We start from the raw sequence: 20,641 nt of genomic DNA on the forward strand, positions 1-20,641 counted from the left end.
GGTTTATACTTTATCTCTACACCTGGTTTAATAATTACTGTTCGTGTAATTTATATCAAATTGCTCCCAGCCTTCTGTTTAGTTTGTAAATATACAGTAGTTTGTACATCAAAATATATGTTTATGAGGTGTTTTTAAAGATGTCTTCAGTAGGAACCAAGGGGCTGAGAGCCACAGACAGACACATGGGTAGGGATTTTTGTGACTGGAAGAAAAACGGAGATAAACACCAGACTGATCCTTTAACTTACAGTTAAAAGCCCTGCATATTCTACCAAAAGATTCCAGATTACTAACGGTTAAAAAAAAAAATAACACCAGCAGCAGAGGTGCAGCAGGGCCTCAGCACCCAAGAAAGGAGGGCCTACTTTTGTTCTGAGCAACATTTTTTATGACTTTGTATCTGACCCAAAAAACAATGTCAAGGTGAATGGAGGCTGCCAGAAACCCAGTTGGTTGTGGTGGTGGTGGTTTACCGGAGCTCCACAAAAGTGGAACACTGCGTCTGTGATTTATGACATGCAAACACCTCAATACCCACGAGTGGCCAAAAGCTATTAGTAAAGCCGGCTGCATGTGAGCCGTATGAAGACATGAAATTAGTTCAGAACACAGCTCGAGGCCGTTCAGTGGACGGCTGCTCTCCCACTCAATTAATTAGCATGGTGTGCACTGGTACAGTATGAGACAAAACACACAATTAAATCCACAACTGAAAATTCATGCATGTCTGAGTTGGAGTGTTGCTGTGAATGCATAGTGGAATTGAACCCTGGCCATTAAAATCTACATTAGTATTGGTATTTCGAATAAATACTCCCTCTGTTCTCTCCCAAAAGCATCCATCTTACCATCACAACTTAAGTGCAAATCCACCCTCATCACTGTTGTCTCTCTGTTCCTTCCTCATTTCAAAATTAAAGCACTTGTGGTATAACAGCTAAAAAGACTTGCATTTTTATTAAATTATAATTGAATAAAGTGCACTCTCATAGAAACAGAAATCCAGCAGTGTCAGACAGAATGTTTTACAGGTTGCAGTCTTCAAGTCTATCTGCAGCCAGGACTATGCAATAGCAACAGAACTGATGAGAGCATATGATAAAACATACAAAGATCAGGTTAGATTCACGTCTGTGAGCCCAGACCTGCTAAACTACACACTGGGAGATGCTCTGACAGGCAGCCGCTGGCTCGGCAACGTCCACTGACACACAAAGCATCCTGACACGTTGGGTTTAAGTCAAAGGGGTTAGAGAACAAACCAGACTAACCACGAGCTTCAGAGTCTCAAACCGCACAGATCACAAAAGTAACACCTGTAAAATGTACATTGTCCCCAGAGGCAAAAAGACAGGAGAGCACAAGTTTGAATATTCACAGCACAGACACGAGGACCATCAGAATAAAACTAATTTCACACAGTCGGTGACCCCATACAGTCTGACTGAACCAGTGTTTCAGGAGACAGGCTTCTTCAGCAGGTTTTCAGTATCCACAGCTAGTGGCATCCCAGCAACTTGGATTTAAATGGTGGTGGATGTTTTTACACAGAATGCAGTGATTTTTAATGTCAGACAGCTCCCTCTGTTACTGCGGCTGGCTCTGAACATTTGTCAGGCTCTGATCAATACTCTGCTGATCAGTTTGACATGTGTTTACAGCTTCATTGTGGGAAACCCGGTGGAGCTGCTGATAATGACGTGACTGATAATGGCTGGAAAATACATCATGTTGTTACCTTATAACTGTTTGGATAAAATAAACAGACACACAGAGTGACAGTAATATTAATAACACTTCTGAGTGGAGCTTTGCCTGGTTCTGTTAAAGTGGGTTTTGCTAATGTTGGTTATATTATGAGGATTTTCACATATTATTAACATAATATCAAGAATGAGGCTCTGTGCTTTAATTATATGCAGCCAGCAAACAACAACATATGTGTGCTTCTCATTTTGTTTCATTACTTCTGTGCTGAGGTAACTTGAACCTATAATGTGTCATGTTAGCGAGCCAAAGCCAACACTGGTCCATCACAGTGTGGCGCGTCCACTCAACGTCCACTTATAAATGTCACAGTATTGGTAGAATGATCAGTTTAAGCCTGACAGCTGGACCAGGCACTAACAGGGCAGGTGACTGCTGTATATAAACACTGATAACTCATCACCACGGTGTTGCTTATGTCACAAACACTGTATATATGTTAATCCTGTACTTTGATTTATGATCAAGTACCTGCAAAACTGATGACATTCCCATCAGCCTCAGCTGCCCTCTGTGTTCACTGATAATTATTAATTAATTACTAATTTTAGTTCTTAGTCTTTCAGTTTCAAGATTTCTGCCAAGCTGCTGTCTTTGCTCGCTGCAAAGCTTCTCACCCCCTCTCACATCTCTCAACATCAGACAGGTGCAAAACATCTGTCAGTTACTCTGGGGTTGGTAGTAGTTAGCAGTATCCAAAGTGCACTTGTGGACTTTTGACATTTAGGTGGTAGATTAGTGTGTGTTGTGCTGGAAGTAGCCTGGAGCCTGTAGTCTGCAGCAGAGATGAGGAGCAGGCTTGTAAGTAAGGTTCTGGTAAACTTATTTCATCCTAACTCCACACCCACAGGTTTTTTTTACTTTTCAGACCCGACCCACGCTGACTCAGGTGACACCTGAGATCGTTGTCAGAGTTCCCTCAGCTGCTTCTGCAGACGCTAAAGGCTTCATGCTGCTTTAAAGCACATTCAGTTAGACTCCCAACACCAGGAAACACACTGGGGGGATGGGGGGATTCAACAGAGCTCCCATTTTAACAGCAGTTGAAAATCTTTGCTATTTGCAGAGCTGCTGGCTGGTCACATGTTTGGTTGGGTGTGTTCACAAGTGTCACACTTCCCATCACTGCAGCAGGGCGCTTTGGTTTGGTTTTAAAATGAACAAAATAAACCAACTGAAACTAATATAATTATAAACAGCCTGAGACTGAAGCATGACGCCAGATTAAAACGTCAAAGTTCAAATAAGTCAAGTGCGAGAATCTGTGAACAGCACCTGATCTTTGCTGGTGTTCAGTTACTCTTTAAAAACACAGTGTCCATTCTGTCCTTGTGTATTTGCATAGCTCCTTGCGGAGTCAGCAGAATAAAATAAAAGCACAGTTTTTAAGGACGAGCAGAGTTTTAATACCATCTACATAATGCTGATGGATTCTATACTCGCCGGTCAATAAATACCATTATGTGTGGACACTAATGGGAGCAATAAGGTGCAGGAGAAATGAAAGAAGAGTCCCTGATGGAATTCAATCATGGGAAGGGGGAACCAGAGTGATTAGAGGACTAACCTGATGTTCAATATGTTCTCTGTGAACAGTGCAGAGACTATGAGGCCACAAACTAATTTGCTGTTTCAAAGTGAACAGCAACAGGTTTTATGTTTATCAGTGGAGCTTTACGTGGATTTATTTTACCTTCGGACAGAGCCAGGGTAGCTGTTTACCTCTGTTTCCAGTCTGTACGCTAAGTTAACGTAACCAGCTGCAGGATCAATCTGCACATCGAACTCTCACAGGGAAGTAATGAAGATGAAAAAGAGAGTTGAAACCCTGATTATTTAATCACACAGATGAGACATTTCTAAAGATGACAGATGACCTTTAATAAAACTTCACTTTCAGAGAAGTAAAGTGGGACGGAACAGCACAAATTTACATATGAGAAAAACACAACGTGGGCTGAAGAAGTCATTCACTGGCAGAGGAGGACAGACACACTTCCAGCTTCACTGGGGATTTGCAGGATATCTGTTTAGCATAGCCTGGCTGGAGCCCAGGCTGCACCAGGTCGAGTTCTCAGAGTTAAATAACTAACCAGCAGACACGCAAGGCAACTAGATGTGTCTGAGCTGTGCTGCAGTTATCCTCACCTCTACATACATAATAAATAAGCTAAAAGTTAACACAGGTGGATCATGTGTAGTAACAGTTTTGCTGTAGGAAACGATTCTCTGGACTCTGGTTGTTGCGTTCCAACAAACAGTTAATATCCTGAGTTTCCTCTTCGCCTCACAGGAGCCGGTCCAGCCCTGCTTTGGAGGACACTAATGCTTTTATTCATTTCAACAATCACGTTACTGGTCACACTGAGTCCATTAATGGGCAGGGAGCCTCCCTGTGGTGTCCCATCATTGCACTGCCCACAACCCTGAACACTCAAAACACCATCCATCCCAGACCACTAACTAAAGTTACTGCAGGACTGAGTCAGAGAGACCATCACAAAGTTGTCATCACTGATCACAGCATGTTACACACAGTGCTGAACTCTGACTGCTGCTCATACAAGTCAACCAGTTCAAGACCCAGTCCATGACAGCCTGACAAAAACTACAAACACCACATTCTATGGTTACTCCTGAATCAGGACCAGTAAGTCTCTTGTCAAGACCAGGAAGTCTATTACCAAGACCAACAAGTCTCAAATCAAGACAAACAGGTCTCAAATACAAACCAACAAGTGTAAAGTCAAGACCAACAAGTATCAAGTCAAGACAAAGAAGCCTCATGTCATAAACAACCGGTTTCAAATCAAGACCAGTAAGTCTCGGGACAATCAAATTTGTTGAAATATAAATTTTCAGTCAATTGATGGATCAGTTGATCTGTGTGTAAAACTGTAACTGCAACAGTAGTTGGATTTCTTTGAAGGAAACCCTGAATGTAAACACTAGTGACAGGAGAAGATGAGAGTAGAATTACCACACAGTCCAGTGAATAAGACGTGCACCAACATGAAGCTGACTGCGGTGCTTTTGCTATTACAGAACCGAGCTGGCCCTGACCACTCTACAAACAACTCCATAACTCTTTGTATTCAGTGTGTGTGGAAAGGGAGATTGGAACTTTGTGTGAAATCTGCATGCAGCATTGGTTCAGCTAACCAGCTGTAGTTTCATATTTCCTGTAAATGTCGAACTACTGCTTTAAGTCTAAGATAATCATATCTAAGTCTATGTTGTTAGACAGGTTCTCTCCATGTCTTCATTCCTCTGGCGTCAGAATGATCAGATCTTGTTGCTGTCTTTTTATAATCTCTGCTTCTTCCACTGCTGACATCTGAGTGCTCTCACACACTCTCTACCTGCGGTGCTACATAAGAACTGAATTCATGTGTTTTGTAGAAAGAAGGATCAAATGGAAATGAATCAGATACAAAAAGACACATGAATCAGACTTCCCTTCCTCCTCTCTTTTGTTCTGAGCTGTGTTTTTTTACAGCCTCGTAATGTGCTGTGAACCTGCAGCTCGGGAAATCTGTTGTTGAGGAAACAGCTGAAGCGAATTCACTTTGTGTCACAACAGAAACGTTTCACTGCCTCATCGGTCAGGGTGCAAATGTTGACTGCAGCTGCATATTTGTTAAGTATTTTACATGAGCAGTCAATCACACAGGAAATTAGCATTACTGATCTCCCTCACTGGGGCTTCAGCTCATTTCAAACCTCTGGGGTGTGGTTCACAGTGGCCTCCACACAGTAAACTGCATCTGGCAGCATCAGCAGCACGAGGTTACACAAACTGCCACAACCTGCAGCACCACAACTTATTTCCGGAGAGCAAACAGATGACATGTCTACCCATCCTTCATAACCACAGGGAGCAGATGCATAAAAATCTGATTCACGACTAAAACTGTGTGTTTGCACAAAAACAGAAATACACAGACTCGTCATTTTCTTCAGAATGTTTAACCTGTGTGTGCGTCTGCATCAGATTTTATATAGATCTGTCATTATGGAGTGTGCACAGGCCTCACAGTTAGACAGACATGGAAGTAGAAAGGCCTTGAATCTCTTGTTTATATATTGATACTTATGTCCACTTCACCACTCATAAGACCTGTCAACGAGAACTTCACCGACTGTTACGTCATCGAGGTTCTCCAACAGAACAGCCTCATTACACACGACATTCTGATATCTCAGTATTTAAACTGCTCTGTGCCAGGAAAGGTACTCTCATCCACAATATCCATGCTCCATAATAACAAGAATCCAGCAGACCATACTCTAGAGTCTATATGTTTATTTCCCAGTACAGCAACTGTAAGATGCTGATGATAAAACACAGGCTGTTACCTGTCACATTCATTAATCTGTGACTCAGTGGCTTCACTGGGACATCCAGGAAGAAGCTTTTATGGAAGATAAGGAGGAGAATTATAAACTGCTGAGCCAAACACATGAACCAGCAGGAACATAGAGAGCTAATCAATCAATTTCCTGCTGCTGTGGCCTGAGAATGATGGGTGAATACTAAAAGATGTGTCGACTAATGATAAGAGATAACAGCAGCAGAGCAGCTGATGGAGACAACAAACAGACCGGCAAACAGCAGATTAACTGGATACACCTCATAAAATGCTGTGTGTACCAGGAATCCTGTTAATAGGGTCAAGAGGGGGTAAAAAAAATTGTATTGTAAATATTGTATGTACACACAGATGGGGGGGGCGTTCTAATATATATATTATATATATATCTATATATATATATATATATATATAGATATATATATAGATATATATATAAAATATATAAAGTGTAGCTGCTGTCATTAATCTGGATTTATCTTCATCCTGTCAGACAATGTCCTGATTATGGAATAATGATTTTATCTGCAGCTCAGCAGCTCAGTGTAGCCCAGTGTGACAGATTTCATACTGGTTCAGTGTCTTACCCAAACAGAACAATATGTAAATGAGAACAACAATGTTAAATTATGCATTTATACTGAACAGAAACACGAATGCAGCACTTCTGTTTATGCTCCCGTTTTTCATGAGTTGAAATAAAAAATTGAAGACTTTTCTAAGCACACAAAAGGCTTCTTTCCCTCAAATCTGGTTCATAGACATGAAATCAATGTTAGTGAGCCCTTCCTTGCCATGATAATAGATGACAGATGTGGCATATCGAGATGCTGATTACACAGAAGCATGATTACTGCACAGGTGTGCCCTGGGCTGGTCATAATAAAAGACCACTTTAAATTGTACAGTTTTATTTTGAAAGAAGACATTTATTAGACACTGGTCTGTGGATTTCTAGGGTTAGTGTTTTGATCCACATCTGTGGCCCAGGTCATGAGAAAACCAAAGTTCAGTGTCTAATAAAAGTCTTTTTTCAAAATAAAAACACCAGATTTGAGACATAAACCCTCTGTGAGTGTCCAGAAAAGTCTTAGATCTTTTATTTCAACTGAAAAACAGGAGCAAAAACAAAAGTGTTGCATTTATATTTTTGTTGAATATCTGTCTGAACAATGTTCATACTTCATTAGAAGTACTAACAGGTGTTTCTTTATTATGTCCAGCCCATATACTGTCCAAACTGAAGTGGCTTTAAAAAGAGGCTAAAACTGCTCTGTTCTCCACTGCTTTCCTTTAATCATTTAATTTTGCACTTAAATAGATATTATCGGTTTTATAATCTGTGTTTTATACTGTTTTCTAATTATGATTTTTACATCTATTTTTATGCTTCTTTTATTTTCTATCAAGCACATTAAATGACCTCTGTGTATGATAATGTGCTATAGAAATAAATTTGCCTTATTTTATATACATGAAGGTAGGCTAAATGACAGAAACACCCCTCTGTTTAATGCAACACAATTCAACACTACCACCAATCAAGCCTCTAAAACTAACGCACAATTTAATCAACACAAACTGAACAGTAGAACCCTCACAAAGGAGGATTTATTACAGGACTGTTGGATCAGACTGACTCAGTTTGAGTTAAGACAAACAAAGAAACAAACTAAACACATCCTTACATCCTGCTCTGCATCATTAAAGCCTCTGAGCATCATAAATAATTCAGTGTAGAGTCAAGTGATTGTGATTCCACTGAAATCAGAGGATCATGCAGCCTGCAGAAGCTGCTGTGCCTCACAGTGTCAGTCTGAGACCAGATGGGTCAGAGCCAGAGGAGTGAAGAGGGTCAGTCTGAGGATCTCGATCTGTCAGCCAGTGATTCCTGTCAGTCGCTGCTTTTCTTTGGCACCAGCCGCAGCTTTTATCGTCTGCTAATTGATTTAACTCCACACTGCAGACCATCAACACCCTGTGATATGACCCCGCTGTGGCCTCATGATACGTGTGTGAGACAGAGAGGGTGAATATATGAGAGGAAAATCCTGACTGTAGGTTAGAGAGTGTAACTTTTAGTAAGATCTGGTTTCATCTGTGTGTTTTATAAACCGGAACATTTTGGATTCAGCCGGCAGCCGAAAATACTGACATGAATATTTAGAAGATTTTAAAAATCTCATAACTCTGTATCAGCCCATAATTTTTTAACATAATTAAAATTCTCAAATACTGCCTTTTACTTACCTCAGTGTGAGAGAGAACCAGAGCTTTATTTTGGGGCTTATGCATGTTTACCTGCTGTCTGGATAAATTAAGTATAAAGTCATCAGGACAACAGCAGAAGTCAACACTTCCTCCATAGTTTTCACATTAAAAGTTTTCCATCCTTCCCTATGCATGCCTTTATTGTGAAAAAACATGAGGAAGCGTTGAGTTTTATTTAACATCGATCAGGAGATGCCCGGAGATAATGAGGATATGAAAACATGGTTTGTGTTAATAGCAGAGTGTGACATGACTCTGCAGTACTGATGAGTCAGTGCTGAGGAAATGTACGATACACTGAGTTTGTATTAACTGGGGAACAGGGAAAACAGAAGTAAAGGCCTGGGTCTGACTCTGCCTGAGGTAAGTCAAGGCTCCAGCCACTGTCTGAGAATCTACTGTTTGTGTGAGACTGTCTGCAGAAACCGGAGGGAAACCAAAACCTCTTTTTATTGCTGCTAAAGCAGTGACATGAGGGTAAAATGTTATTCCACAGAGATGAGAACTTCTCTGTGTTTGGATGAAACCCAATTATCCAGTTAACCACGGAGACAAACACCCTTCAGCCACATCAGGACACTTTAATCCACATAATGCAGCAAATACACACACACATACACACACACACACACAGTACACACTGTAAAGTACGGGAGGCCTGAAGGAACACTCTCCCTAAACACAATTTAACACAGCTGATTTCTTCCCTCCACCATTTCATGCTGATCCCCAAACCGTCAGCAGACCCTCAACCGTGTCGCTGGGTCTGAGCGTTATTGAGAGGTAATGAGTTTGGATTCGTCTTTGCAGCCGTGCCACTGGAGGAGCGGCTGCGTTAATTAAAGCTCAATCAAATGTTGATGAAAAGCCCAGAGCAGTGGCTCTGTGACAGTCACGGATGATGCGCAGGACCAGAGATCTGTTTCTCTAATTAGTACGTTTTCAGAATGACTGCTGAGTCCTCACATATCTCCAAAGAAATCCTCGTTTCTACAGAGCAACAGAAAGTGAAATAAAACCTTTTACATCGGCTTCATTCACTGCTCTGATGTCAGGTAAATGCTACAGGCTGAATTCACTTGATTTAATGTTTCCTGAGGTTGAACCTACTGCAACCTTTCCAGGATCTGGGCACATTGTTTTCATCTTGTCTCGACAAAAAGAAATAGAAAGACTCTGTGCTTGTTTTGAATATTAATAATGGGATAATAATTTTACAGTACATGCCCATGGCTGCACAATAAGGTAAAACAATTAGATTCACATAAGAATCACAATTCTTAAATACTATGATTCCACAAATCGATTCTTTATGTTGTTAATTAAGTTTTGTCTTATTATAGAAAAATACCAACATTACAGACACAATCCTCTAGTGCAATCATTCAGAAACTTAAAGAAAAAAATTATACCTCGACACCCACATGTTCCTTTATTTTCTGTTAACTAAAATGCAAACATGTTACATCCTTGATGTTTGATAGTTGCGCTTTGGAATTGATCAGAAACACTGTCGTCATGATTTTGAGCAGCTCCGTGGACTTTGACGGTTTTGCAGGCTGCTACAGTAAATCCTGTTTCATTATGAGGGTTCTGTTCAACAACCAGACAAAGTACAGCGAACACACACTAGAGTTGTGTAAAGATTATCTTCCAAAATGAAAGTGAAGTGTTTTGTCAACACTTTAAACATCATCATAACCCAGTTGAGCTGAAATGCAGCGCTAACAAATGGACGGCCAAGAACACACACACTGTGAACTCTCTTTTGTGTCCTATTCACCAGACAGCAACCTTCATTAAGACCGGTTAGAATCACTTCCACTTATATTTCATATTTCGATTCAGTGGATAAAACCTCGAGTGAAGGGTTTGTCATTGAGTGAATAGGAGTCAGAGTCTGAAAACGTGCCATTCAATAAAAAGAGAAGGCCGAGTTAACACTCCAACAAAAACAACCTGGCTCAGGTTCATTATGGGTATAAAAAAAAAGCCAGCTCAGACTCACCCCTGTCTGTCTCCATCCACCAGGATTCGAACCAGGATCCCTGTAACAGCAACCAGGATCGGGTAGTGGTCAACACTTTCCAGACCTGAAAGACAAACACATCAGTTTTAATATTGACAGAGGAAGATTCATTTAACTGCTCTGAGGACATGAGACCTGCCATAATGTGTTAATCAGGGATCTTCAGATGAGCTGGAAGGTGGATTTTTCTTTACCTTTGTACAGAAGCAGGCCAGCAGTTTTCCACAGTTTCAGGTCTTTATTCTAAGCTAAGCTAGCTGTTTCCCCAGTTTCAGGTCTTTATTCTAAGCTAAAATAGCAGTTTCCCCTCTTTAAGGTCTTTATGCCAAGCTAAGCTCGCTGTTTCCTCCTGTTTCAGGTCTTTCTGCTATGCTAAGATAGCCGTTTCCCCCGTTTCAGGAAACATTAAGATTTGAAGTTTTATCCTAAACATCTCTCTAACAACCACAGTCACTGTGTAAATTATCATGTCACTGTCAGCGAGGAGGAATGTGAGAGACACTTCAGGATATGTCCTCCTCTTAATCCTCTCCTCCATCATTTTCACCACCAGGCTTCATGAGAAACCTAACAGTTATTCATCACATCTCCTCCTCAAAGTCTCATCCAGTTTTAGTTTTTTCAGAAATGACTTTTTCACGTGCTCCTAAACCCCCAACAACCCAAATACAGCCACAAATTACCCTGGTCTTGTTCTGTTGTTCATTCAGTGCTTGGTGTTGTGAAAACTATTTTCTTTGTTGATGGCTTATAAATAGTCTACTTCATGGATATTGTCTGTGATATGTATCTAGAAGGGACACGTGTTAATGCCATGTATGATCAAGATCCTTCTCTTCACAATAAAAATACTTGTGACAAAATGTTTCCATAGTTTCTAATAATTTACTAGAAATAAACTGATACCTTCAAATTTGAAGGAAATGGATTCATAATTTTGCACTAATTATAACCCTTATTAATTAATTCCAATTGATTAATAGTATAACCTGAGACTATTTTAGTCAGTGCTGAACTGAACATGCAAAATTGTGAAATTTGTCTAAAAGCAAACATATAGTAGTTCAACAACTGCTTATAAACTTACCACAACTAATAGGAAGTAAGTCTCTGTGTTTCCTGTAATTTGGCCCAAATTACATTTTGTTAAAGAAAATTTCTGTGTGTGTGTGTGTGTGTGTGTGTGTGTGTGTGTGTGTGTGTGTGTGTGTACCTGGCAGTCTTAAGTTGACAACACGATCAAACAGGTTCTTCTCTGCTGTTACTCTGTTTAACACCTGGTTCAACAGCTGCAGAAGAAGATACATGAAGTATTTATATGTTTCTCAGCAACTCACTCTCTCACACACACACACACACACACACACACAAACACACAAACACCTCTCCATCCGTTCAAGGCTTGTATTTATTAAACTTTTTAAATGAAAATTTTAGTCTCAAGTAAAAATCTTCATTTTTACTCAAACTTCAGAATAAAAGCTGTTTATTTGAAAATGCTCTTAAATGTACCAGAAATTCTGAGGTGCTGTTAAATAACTGCAGTGGTAAAGTTGTGAGTAGACTTGAGTCTCAGAAGCTGTCTAGGATGATGAATAATAAGTCAGGTGAAGCAATTAGCTTGATAAAAAAAATAGGTTATTTTTACCCTATTTATCTTTATCTTGAGAATTTGCCAGGATGTTCTGCTCCTTTTTCATGTATTAGGGTGAAATGAACAAAGAACAACCTCTGAAGCTTCAGGAACATAGTTGGACAAATGTAGAAATATGTGTGTGTGGGTAGTGTTTCCTTGCTCAGATGCAGTGGAAAGAAACTAACTCCCACTTGATTGTCCACTTCAGACCACTGAGACCTCATTTTAACGGTTTCCATGTTCTCACAGAATAAGGACTGTGTATTCTGCCCCCATTAGAAGGGTTCTATTTTAGTTTTCTCATGGCGTCTGAAAATGTGAATCCTTTTAGATTTAATGTGGAGCTTCAGACGTTAAATGATAGGTTGTACAAACAGCTTCTTCCCTAGCATGACCCAGAGTCACCCAGGTAAGAGAAGTCCAGCAGTGAACCCACTACACCCATCACGCTGTGATGTATGTGACTCCTGCTGTGGATCACCTGAGCCAGTCGTCTGAGGAGCAGCTCTGCAGAGGGGCGGGACCAGTCGAGGAAGATCTCAGGTACCAGAGTGACGGTCATCTCCAGCACACGCAGCAGGCTGACCGACAGGTCGAAGCAGGTCGCACACACCTGGAACAAGGTTATACATATTTAATCAACACGCCAGGTGACTCAGCTTGAAGCAGGGAAGCCTGAACACACACTGATCCCAGTGAACCAGCCACTCAGTTGATCTGGGAGCAGCAGATTTATCCAGCAGGGTTGATATATGAACTGTGAGTGAACAGATTTTTCGGTGGACTTAGCCCTGACCTTGGTGTTGATGGCCAGGTCTTGAGGCCTTGTCCACATCTGAGCTGAGTGTAAAGAGTGTGTGCAGTATCTCACACTGACAGTTTTGTGTGTTTACCTTCAGCTGACGAGTGTCCACAAAGTTCCTCTCTGGACGCTCTGCAGCCTGCTGGATCTGACAGAGAGGGGAAGGAGGAACGTCATTACAGTCCAGTATCTGTGAATCATCTGAATCTGTGTATTATTGTATTGAACCTGTAGTAAGGTAATAGATTGAAAAAAAACTTAAACTTTAATATTTATGCTGACTTTCAAAATTTCACCAACATGAAATTCGGACAAATTAATGAATTTACTGAACTCACCAAATAAATCTACTGTGACATGCAGTTTAAAGTCAGACTCCTAAAACCCTGATCTCTGTCCACTAACTGACAGTCTGAAGCAGATTTCTGTTGAATTCTTACAAGTGAAGTAAGAAAACTTGATTAGTCACTTTGATGACAACGACAGTCAAACTATGAACGTGATACACAATAATACGTCTGCTCAGCAACAATAACAACACTTTCAATTACAATAACATTTTAAAGACCTTTCTAGCCATGTTACCATGGTCACCAGTCTAGTTTAGCCTGTTAGGATGCTAACATTTGCTAATTACCAGGAAACACAGCTGAAGCTAATGGAAAGGTCATTAGTTCTACAGGTATCTTGTCATTTTAAACCAAAGTATTGACAAATTCAACCTGACGATGGCTCACACGGACTTGAAAACTGCTAAAATGACAGGAAAGAGAAGCTAATGCTAAACACAGAGCTGCTGAAAGCCAGTGCAGCTCTGAGGAAACAACAACTAATGCTGCAGTGCTGAAAACACCAGATATTCCCACAGGAAAATGGTCAATTAGAAAACTAAGCTCTGTGAGGTTGCATGATTCACAGAGTCTTACTGAGGATTTATCTGAAAGCCAAAATAATCCTATTAGAGGGAAACAAAGAGCAAGCCTTACTCTGTTTTTACATGGGAGCTTCATCCAGCATCTGACTCTCATACCAGCCAGTCGAGTTATCTTTAAAGGGACATTCCACCAGATTCAGCCCGGTAAATCTGAACTGCTGTCACATTCCTGACAAACATCTCCCCATGTATGGAAGTGTTGATGTCAGTTTCAAATGAGGCTCGATGACTTCAGGTGATTTTAGTCCAATGTAAAAATTAACTCGCTGAGACATGAAACTTTCTCACCACCTTTTAAACCTTCTTCATTTTAGAGCTTTGATTATATTAAATTAGGCAGCATGAATTCCTCCTGGTGGTGCATTCAGGTGCTGACATAAGGGTCTGACAACATAGCTTCACCATTCAGATGCCACACAGCACTGCATTCATAAACTCAACAGGAAATACAGAGTTGTAAGACAGGAGTGTCGTAAACACTGTGCGCTGTATTCAACTATCTTTGAAACGTAAGAGTAAAATCTAAACCAACATGAGTTATAAATGCAGACATGTTTGGTTTCAGGTGGTGGTGTCATCTGAACATTTCATTTAGAAAATGTTACCAAAGCTGAAACATGGCTGCATATTTTGGTACATAAACGGAAGCTGTAAGCTGATGGAGGTTATTTGGTTGGGTAAGACAACTGAAAAACTGAACTCCATTTAAATTCAGAGCAAAGTTTAAGCAGCTTTCCAGAAAACGTGAATTAATGTCTGACGATGTTAAAAAAGAGCAATGATACATCAGTGACTCTTTGGGGACTAAAAGCTGCAGTTTAACACATTTTTCTCCTACTGGTCATTCGACAGTGGAGACAGACATAAATCATTCTTCTCACCTCCTTCTTGAACCTGGTTTTCTTTGCATGAGTCAAGATTTTTTCCCTAAAGTACAAGCTCTATGAATAAATCACCAATGGCTCCTGTGTTTCCTAATACACACTGTAATGTGTGTATCTGTGTAGTACCACAGGGTGCTTTGTCTCACCTCCTGGATCATGCCGATGAACTCGGAGAAGGCCCAGTTGAGCTGGTTCAGGACACTGTTGAGGAACGAGGCGGCCATGTCCTTGTCCATGCTCAGCAGCTGCGCCATGTGTCTCTGCAGCAGCAGTGACGGACACGGCTCTAAACCAATCAGATGAGAGGAAAAAGGTCAAAAAAAAAAAAAACAGCAGCCACACAGGACAGCATGTCCCTCATTTCTCAGTGGAGCAGCAGGTCTGGTTTTACTCTCACACCAAAAGGAGGACGGGGTTCAAAGTCTAATTCGAGGAGAGGACGCAGGAGGCGGCGAAGCAGGTAAGAGGAAAACTGGAGAAAGAGGACATGGTATATTACATGGGAGCAGGCAGGAGGACAAAGGCAGGAGGAGAGAGAAGAAGTGAAGATACAGAGTAGAGGAGGATGAGGAGGAACACAAGTGTATGGAAACGATGAGGGAAAGCTCTGCTGAGCTCCTTCCTCCTTTGGGAGGTGTGATGGAGCACTGTGGAGTCAAGTGTTCATTAAGCCTAATAACTTCTCCCCTCCTGTCCTCCTCCCTCCTCCCTCCTCCTCCTCGTCTCTGTTGCATCCCAGAAGAATAAAATCAACATTTCTGCTCTGAAGCATCAAAGAGCCTAAAGATACAGCTCAGAGGTCAGACTGCTGCAGGCAGGAACACGTGGTGGTGTGGTGCAATCTCTGCTCTGTTCTGAACTTTATACCCATGTATACACAGGTTTTTACCAGCTCTGTTCACCAGTGAAGATTCCTGTGTGTGTCTCTTTGTGTCCTCCTCTGATACCTGTTATCAGCTGGTAAAATAAACTGGACTCATTAAGCTCCACAGTTTGTTATCAATTAACAAATCTCTCTTTAGCCTCTGTCAGTAAAAGTACTTCATTGTGCCGTTAACTGTCTCCTGTGACTGATCTCTGACTCACTCTGACATCATCAGATCATTGATCCTGATTCTCCTGATGCTTCAGCAGCATTTTACTGTTGTATCTGCTTTTAACCACTTTGTATACAGTTAGACAGTTTAGTGCAGTGGTTCCCAGTCAAGGGTCTGGCCCCTCTAAAGAGGACCACTGTGACCTGCAGCGATGCAACAACATTTTGCATTCAGCTAATGTTCAGCACTTCCTGCAGAAAAATCTGCCATTCACCAAGCTGATATTCAATGATCATTAAGTAGAATTAATATTATTTTCACTGTGTTGTTTTCACAGCACAACTGCAGTGAGGACAGGGTTAATGAAGGCTAGGGAGCAGGGACCAATCAGCACCATGTCTGTGGTTCAGGTTTAATACAGAGAAAAATACAGACAGGATAGATTCTAACTAAAAACAATACAATAAAGGAGAAGATAAAGATTTATTAGGTCAATCTAGAACTACCAACTAATACATGAACAGAAAAGTCCTAATCCACATTCACACACAGTCACTTCTGTCAGTCATCGTGTCTTTCTCTCTCACTGGCCTCTTTCAAACAGAGAGTCTGCGATGCTCATTAAGAAGAGCCCTCATTATTCCACCGTCGCTTGTTTACACCAAAACAAACAGGCTGTGTGAAAGAGGCTAGTTTTGTTATAGTGCATGTCTGTGTGTGTCATTTCACCACCTCACTATAATAAACCAATACTCATTACTGACTGAAACCAGAGGGAGGGGACATGGATGAGAGCGAGAGGCAAACAAAACAAAATAAGCACAGAGTGTCTGCTGATAAGGGGAAGACACATAATGACATCCACTGCGCTGAATTCCTCTTGGGAAAATTGGTCACGAAAATCTACTCACTACAGGTTCTACTTCTTCAGACTGAGGAGCTGTAGGTGGGACTGTGCACTCAACACCACTCACAAAGAGTCACGGCAAAATAACGAATGAAGACAGCGACCACTGGGAGTGGTGGAATAAATAACTTACTTTGGAAACTAGCAATGGACAGATCTCCTGAAAGGCATGCAGATGAGAAGGCACACAGACGAGAGTCAATTATCATGCAGGAGAGAGGAAGAGCAGAAAATCACAATTCAGAGGAAAAAAAAAAAAGCCAGAAAGAGCTTTGATCCTAAGAGGACAACGACATGGTAAAAACATGCTAATCATTAAATTAAATGATTCAAGGGACATGACAGCAGGCTGGGAAGGAGCTCGTTATCCACATTACCTCTGTACTTACAACACTTACAACACTGCATTAGGCTACATCCTCACTACTGTTTTAGTTAAAGGCAGCTCTTTCGCTACGTTTTCACCTGCTGTCCAAACTAAACCTGTGTTAGTGTGGACGAAAAAATCATTTCTGATGCGGAGCTAAAACGCTCGTCTGGGCGGAGATAGTTTTTGTTTTAAAATGAAAACACAGTAGTGTGGACGTAGCCTAATGATACATAAACTGAAGATGTCGTCCATTTGTATCGCTCAGTGTGTGATGACACAGCTGTGCAGCGTGATGGTTTGACGCAGGTCTCATTGAGGTTCGTGTTTGTATGTGACGACTCAATAGCAAACAGAACTAACAAACTGGCATCACAGAAAAAACTTGACATAATTTATGGGTCATAGCTGCTGTGGTTTTGTACCTTTCTAAAATGATTATGGTCAGAAAACACCAGGGACCAGTGGACGTTAGCACAGTGTGTGTGTGTGTGTGTGTGTGTGTGTGTGTGTGTCTCCATCTCCCTCCTGCTTCCTAAAATAAACTGCTGATCTCCGTCTGTTCAAAAACATCTATGACAACTTCACTGATTCACATCCCATTTACCTTCATGTCATTTTAAACCTTCCTCTGTGAGATCTCTCACACTCACACTCACACACTCACACACTCACACACACACACACACCAATGATTAAAGCCGCAAATCAACCGTGATGTAGTAAAAATAAAGCTGCTGTAGACATTCAGTCATGGCCTCAATGTATTTATGGAAATTCATGAAAGAAAACCAGGCCTCTGATCTGAACCAGGAACATTCTCAAAAAACTGAAAGTTTTTTTTTCTAAAATAAAAAAGCGAGAAGGGGATGAACAGAAAGAAAAACATGAGGGACAAACAGAGTCAGAAACAGACAAACAGCAGGAGAGAGAGAGAGAACGAGAACACACACTGAACATTATTGATTCAGTCGTTTCATCTTAATTCTACTGAACGACTGGAAAAGATCCCGGCAACACAAAGCGCACAGGTCTGGAGACACCCTGGACTGCTGACTGGTCGACCGCAGCTCCAACACCGATCAACACTTACTCATGTTCCCACTGACAGACAGATCAGCCTCCTGCTGCCCACAGACACTGACAGAGAGAGGGAACAGCCAGGGAGCAACACAGGCTGCCAAAAAATAAACTATACAGAGAGAGAGGGAGAGACAGGGAGAGATGGGGAGAGAGACAGAGAGGGACAGAGAGGGACAGAGAGAGAGAGAGAGACAGGGAGAGACAGAGAGAGATGGGGAGAGAGACAGAGAGAGAGACAGAGAGGGACAGAGAGAGAGAGAGAGAGACAGGGAGAGACAGAGAGAGATGGGGAGAGAGACAGAGAGAGAGACAGAGAGAGGGACAGAGAGGGACAGAGAGAGAGAGAGAGAGAGAGGGAGAGAGACAGAGACAGAGAGGGACAGAGAGGGACAGAGAGGGACAGAGAGAGAGAGAGAGACAGGGAGAGACAGAGAGAGATGGGGAGAGAGACAGAGAGAGAGACAGAGAGGGACAGAGAGAGAGAGAGAGAGAGACAGGGAGAGACAGAGAGAGATGGGGAGAGAGACAGAGAGAGAGACAGAGAGAGGGACAGAGAGGGACAGAGAGAGAGAGAGAGAGAGAGAGGGAGAGAGACAGAGACAGAGAGGGACAGAGAGGGACAGAGAGGGACAGAGAGAGAGAGAGAGACAGGGAGAGACGGGGAGAGAGACAGAGACAGAGACAGAGAGAGACAGAGAGACAGAGAGGGACAGAGAGAGAGAGAGAGAGACAGGGAGAGACAGAGAGAGATGGGGAGAGAGACAGAGAGAGAGACAGAGAGAGGGACAGAGAGGGACAGAGAGAGAGAGAGAGAGAGAGAGGGAGAGAGACAGAGACAGAGAGGGACAGAGAGGGACAGAGAGAGAGAGAGAGACAGGGAGAGACGGGGAGAGAGACAGAGAGAGAGACAGAGAGAGACAGAGAGACAGGGAGAGGGACAGAGAGGGACAGAGAGGGACACAGAGAGAGAGAGAGAGAGAGAGAGAGAGAGAGAGACAGGGAGAGATGGGGAGAGAGACAGAGAGAGAGACAGAGAGAGAGGGAGAGACAGGGAGAGACACAGAGTGAGAGTGAGAGAGAGAGAGACAGAGAGAGAGAGACACAGAGAAAGAGAGACAGCGAGAAAGAGACAGAGACAGAGAGAGAGAAACAGAGACAGAGAGAAAGAGAGAGACAGACAGAGAGACAGAGACAGGGACAGAGAGAGAGAGAGAGATAGAGAGAGACAGAGAGAGAGACAGACAGACAGAGACAGAGACAGAGACAGAGACGGAGAGACAGACAGACAGAGAGACAGAGAGAGACAGACAGAGACCGACAGAGGCCACCTACTCTGCAGACTGGGCAGGTTGGCGTCCTCAGGTTTGGTCTTCAGGAGGTGAGGCAGGCGAGTGTATCTGTAGCCAAAACCACAGCCCTGAAAAACAGGAGCACAGCTCAGACTGTTGGAGACACACACACCAAACACTGGTATGACCTGACACACACTGGCCTGTTGGTGCTGCTCTCAGTTATCAGCCAGTCATTATTTTATTGTGACCCAGACACAGAGTGACCATCACAGTTGACAGTGTAAAAATCAACAAGTCAGTGTCTCTGGTGACAAACTGTGATGGAGACGCTGATTATTCACAGATACTGATACAGCTGTCTGCTGAGGTGTGGGCTCCCTGAAGTTAACCCATTTTGTGTGTGTGTGTGTGTGCGTGTGTGTTTGTGTGTGTGTGTGTGTGTGTGTTTGTGCTTACCCTCCAGAGTCTGACCAGGATCCAGTTGGTCTGAGCCCAGGGTCTCTGTTCATAGGGAGCCAGCAGATTCCTCATCATGGCAACACGTCTGAAAACACAGCACAGATCAGAGCTGGGACGTCACACCTGCAGGTTTCCAGGGGAACCCCCCCCCCCCCCCCCCCCCCCCCCCCCCATCACCTGTTTCCTGCAGCTACATTAGTAAGAACAGTCTGTGCTACAGTGAACAGGAACATGTAAAACTACATTTGTTTTTTTTGGCTTCACAGTGGTTTGGATACTGACCAAAAGTCTCAAATAAAATAACAAGTTGTTTTCTTTATTTTTTTTAAATTTCTTAATATTTATTTGTTTCTTAATGTTGAATTTTTTTCACATTAACACTGATTTTTTTTTCTTTGTGCTGAAGATCATATCTCCATATATTATATAAAACGCCTCCAGTGGAGAAAGTTACATTTAGATTTACTCACTCTGCAAATGCTTTTCTCCAAAGCCACTTACAACAGAGGGACAATACTAAAGCTTTAGTGCAGTAAGAGACCTTGGTCTAAGTACTAAGTGCTAAATCTGTTCAATAAGACAAAATACAAGGAGATCGGGTAAAGAAGTGAACAGGAAGTGTGACTTTGCTTCAGTAAGTGAGGGTGATAGGGGTGTCAGAAGAGGAGGTGGCAGCATCAAAAACAAACATCTGTTCATTTCTGAGACATCTGGTCTCATCTGGCCTCTAACAACTTTAATTGTGTTTCAGAAAAAACTGATGTGAACTGATGCGAGTGTGAGACGACCCGCAGCCA

General features: G+C 42.1%; 1 protein-coding gene across 1 annotated transcript in view; it reads right to left on the minus strand.

The window, feature by feature from the left end:
* Positions 1-20,641, minus strand: part of rnf123 (ring finger protein 123) — a 137,321-nt gene that overhangs the window by 84,117 nt on the left and 32,563 nt on the right. Inside the window, exons 30-36 of the mRNA XM_071493713.1 lie at positions 19,842-19,929; positions 19,426-19,510; positions 14,846-14,985; positions 12,973-13,029; positions 12,561-12,692; positions 11,657-11,732; positions 10,423-10,507 (exon numbers count right to left, since the gene is read on the minus strand). Of these exons, the coding sequence (XP_071349814.1) occupies positions 10,423-10,507; positions 11,657-11,732; positions 12,561-12,692; positions 12,973-13,029; positions 14,846-14,985; positions 19,426-19,510; positions 19,842-19,929 (663 nt within the window). The remainder of the gene's footprint in view (positions 1-10,422; positions 10,508-11,656; positions 11,733-12,560; positions 12,693-12,972; positions 13,030-14,845; positions 14,986-19,425; positions 19,511-19,841; positions 19,930-20,641) is intronic.

The sequence above is a fragment of the Trachinotus anak genome, unplaced genomic scaffold (assembly GCF_046630095.1).
Source record: "Trachinotus anak isolate AG129_WGS33_773 ecotype Australia unplaced genomic scaffold, CSIRO_AGI_Tana_v1 ptg000013l, whole genome shotgun sequence".
Taxonomy (NCBI): Eukaryota; Metazoa; Chordata; class Actinopteri; order Carangiformes; family Carangidae; genus Trachinotus; species Trachinotus anak.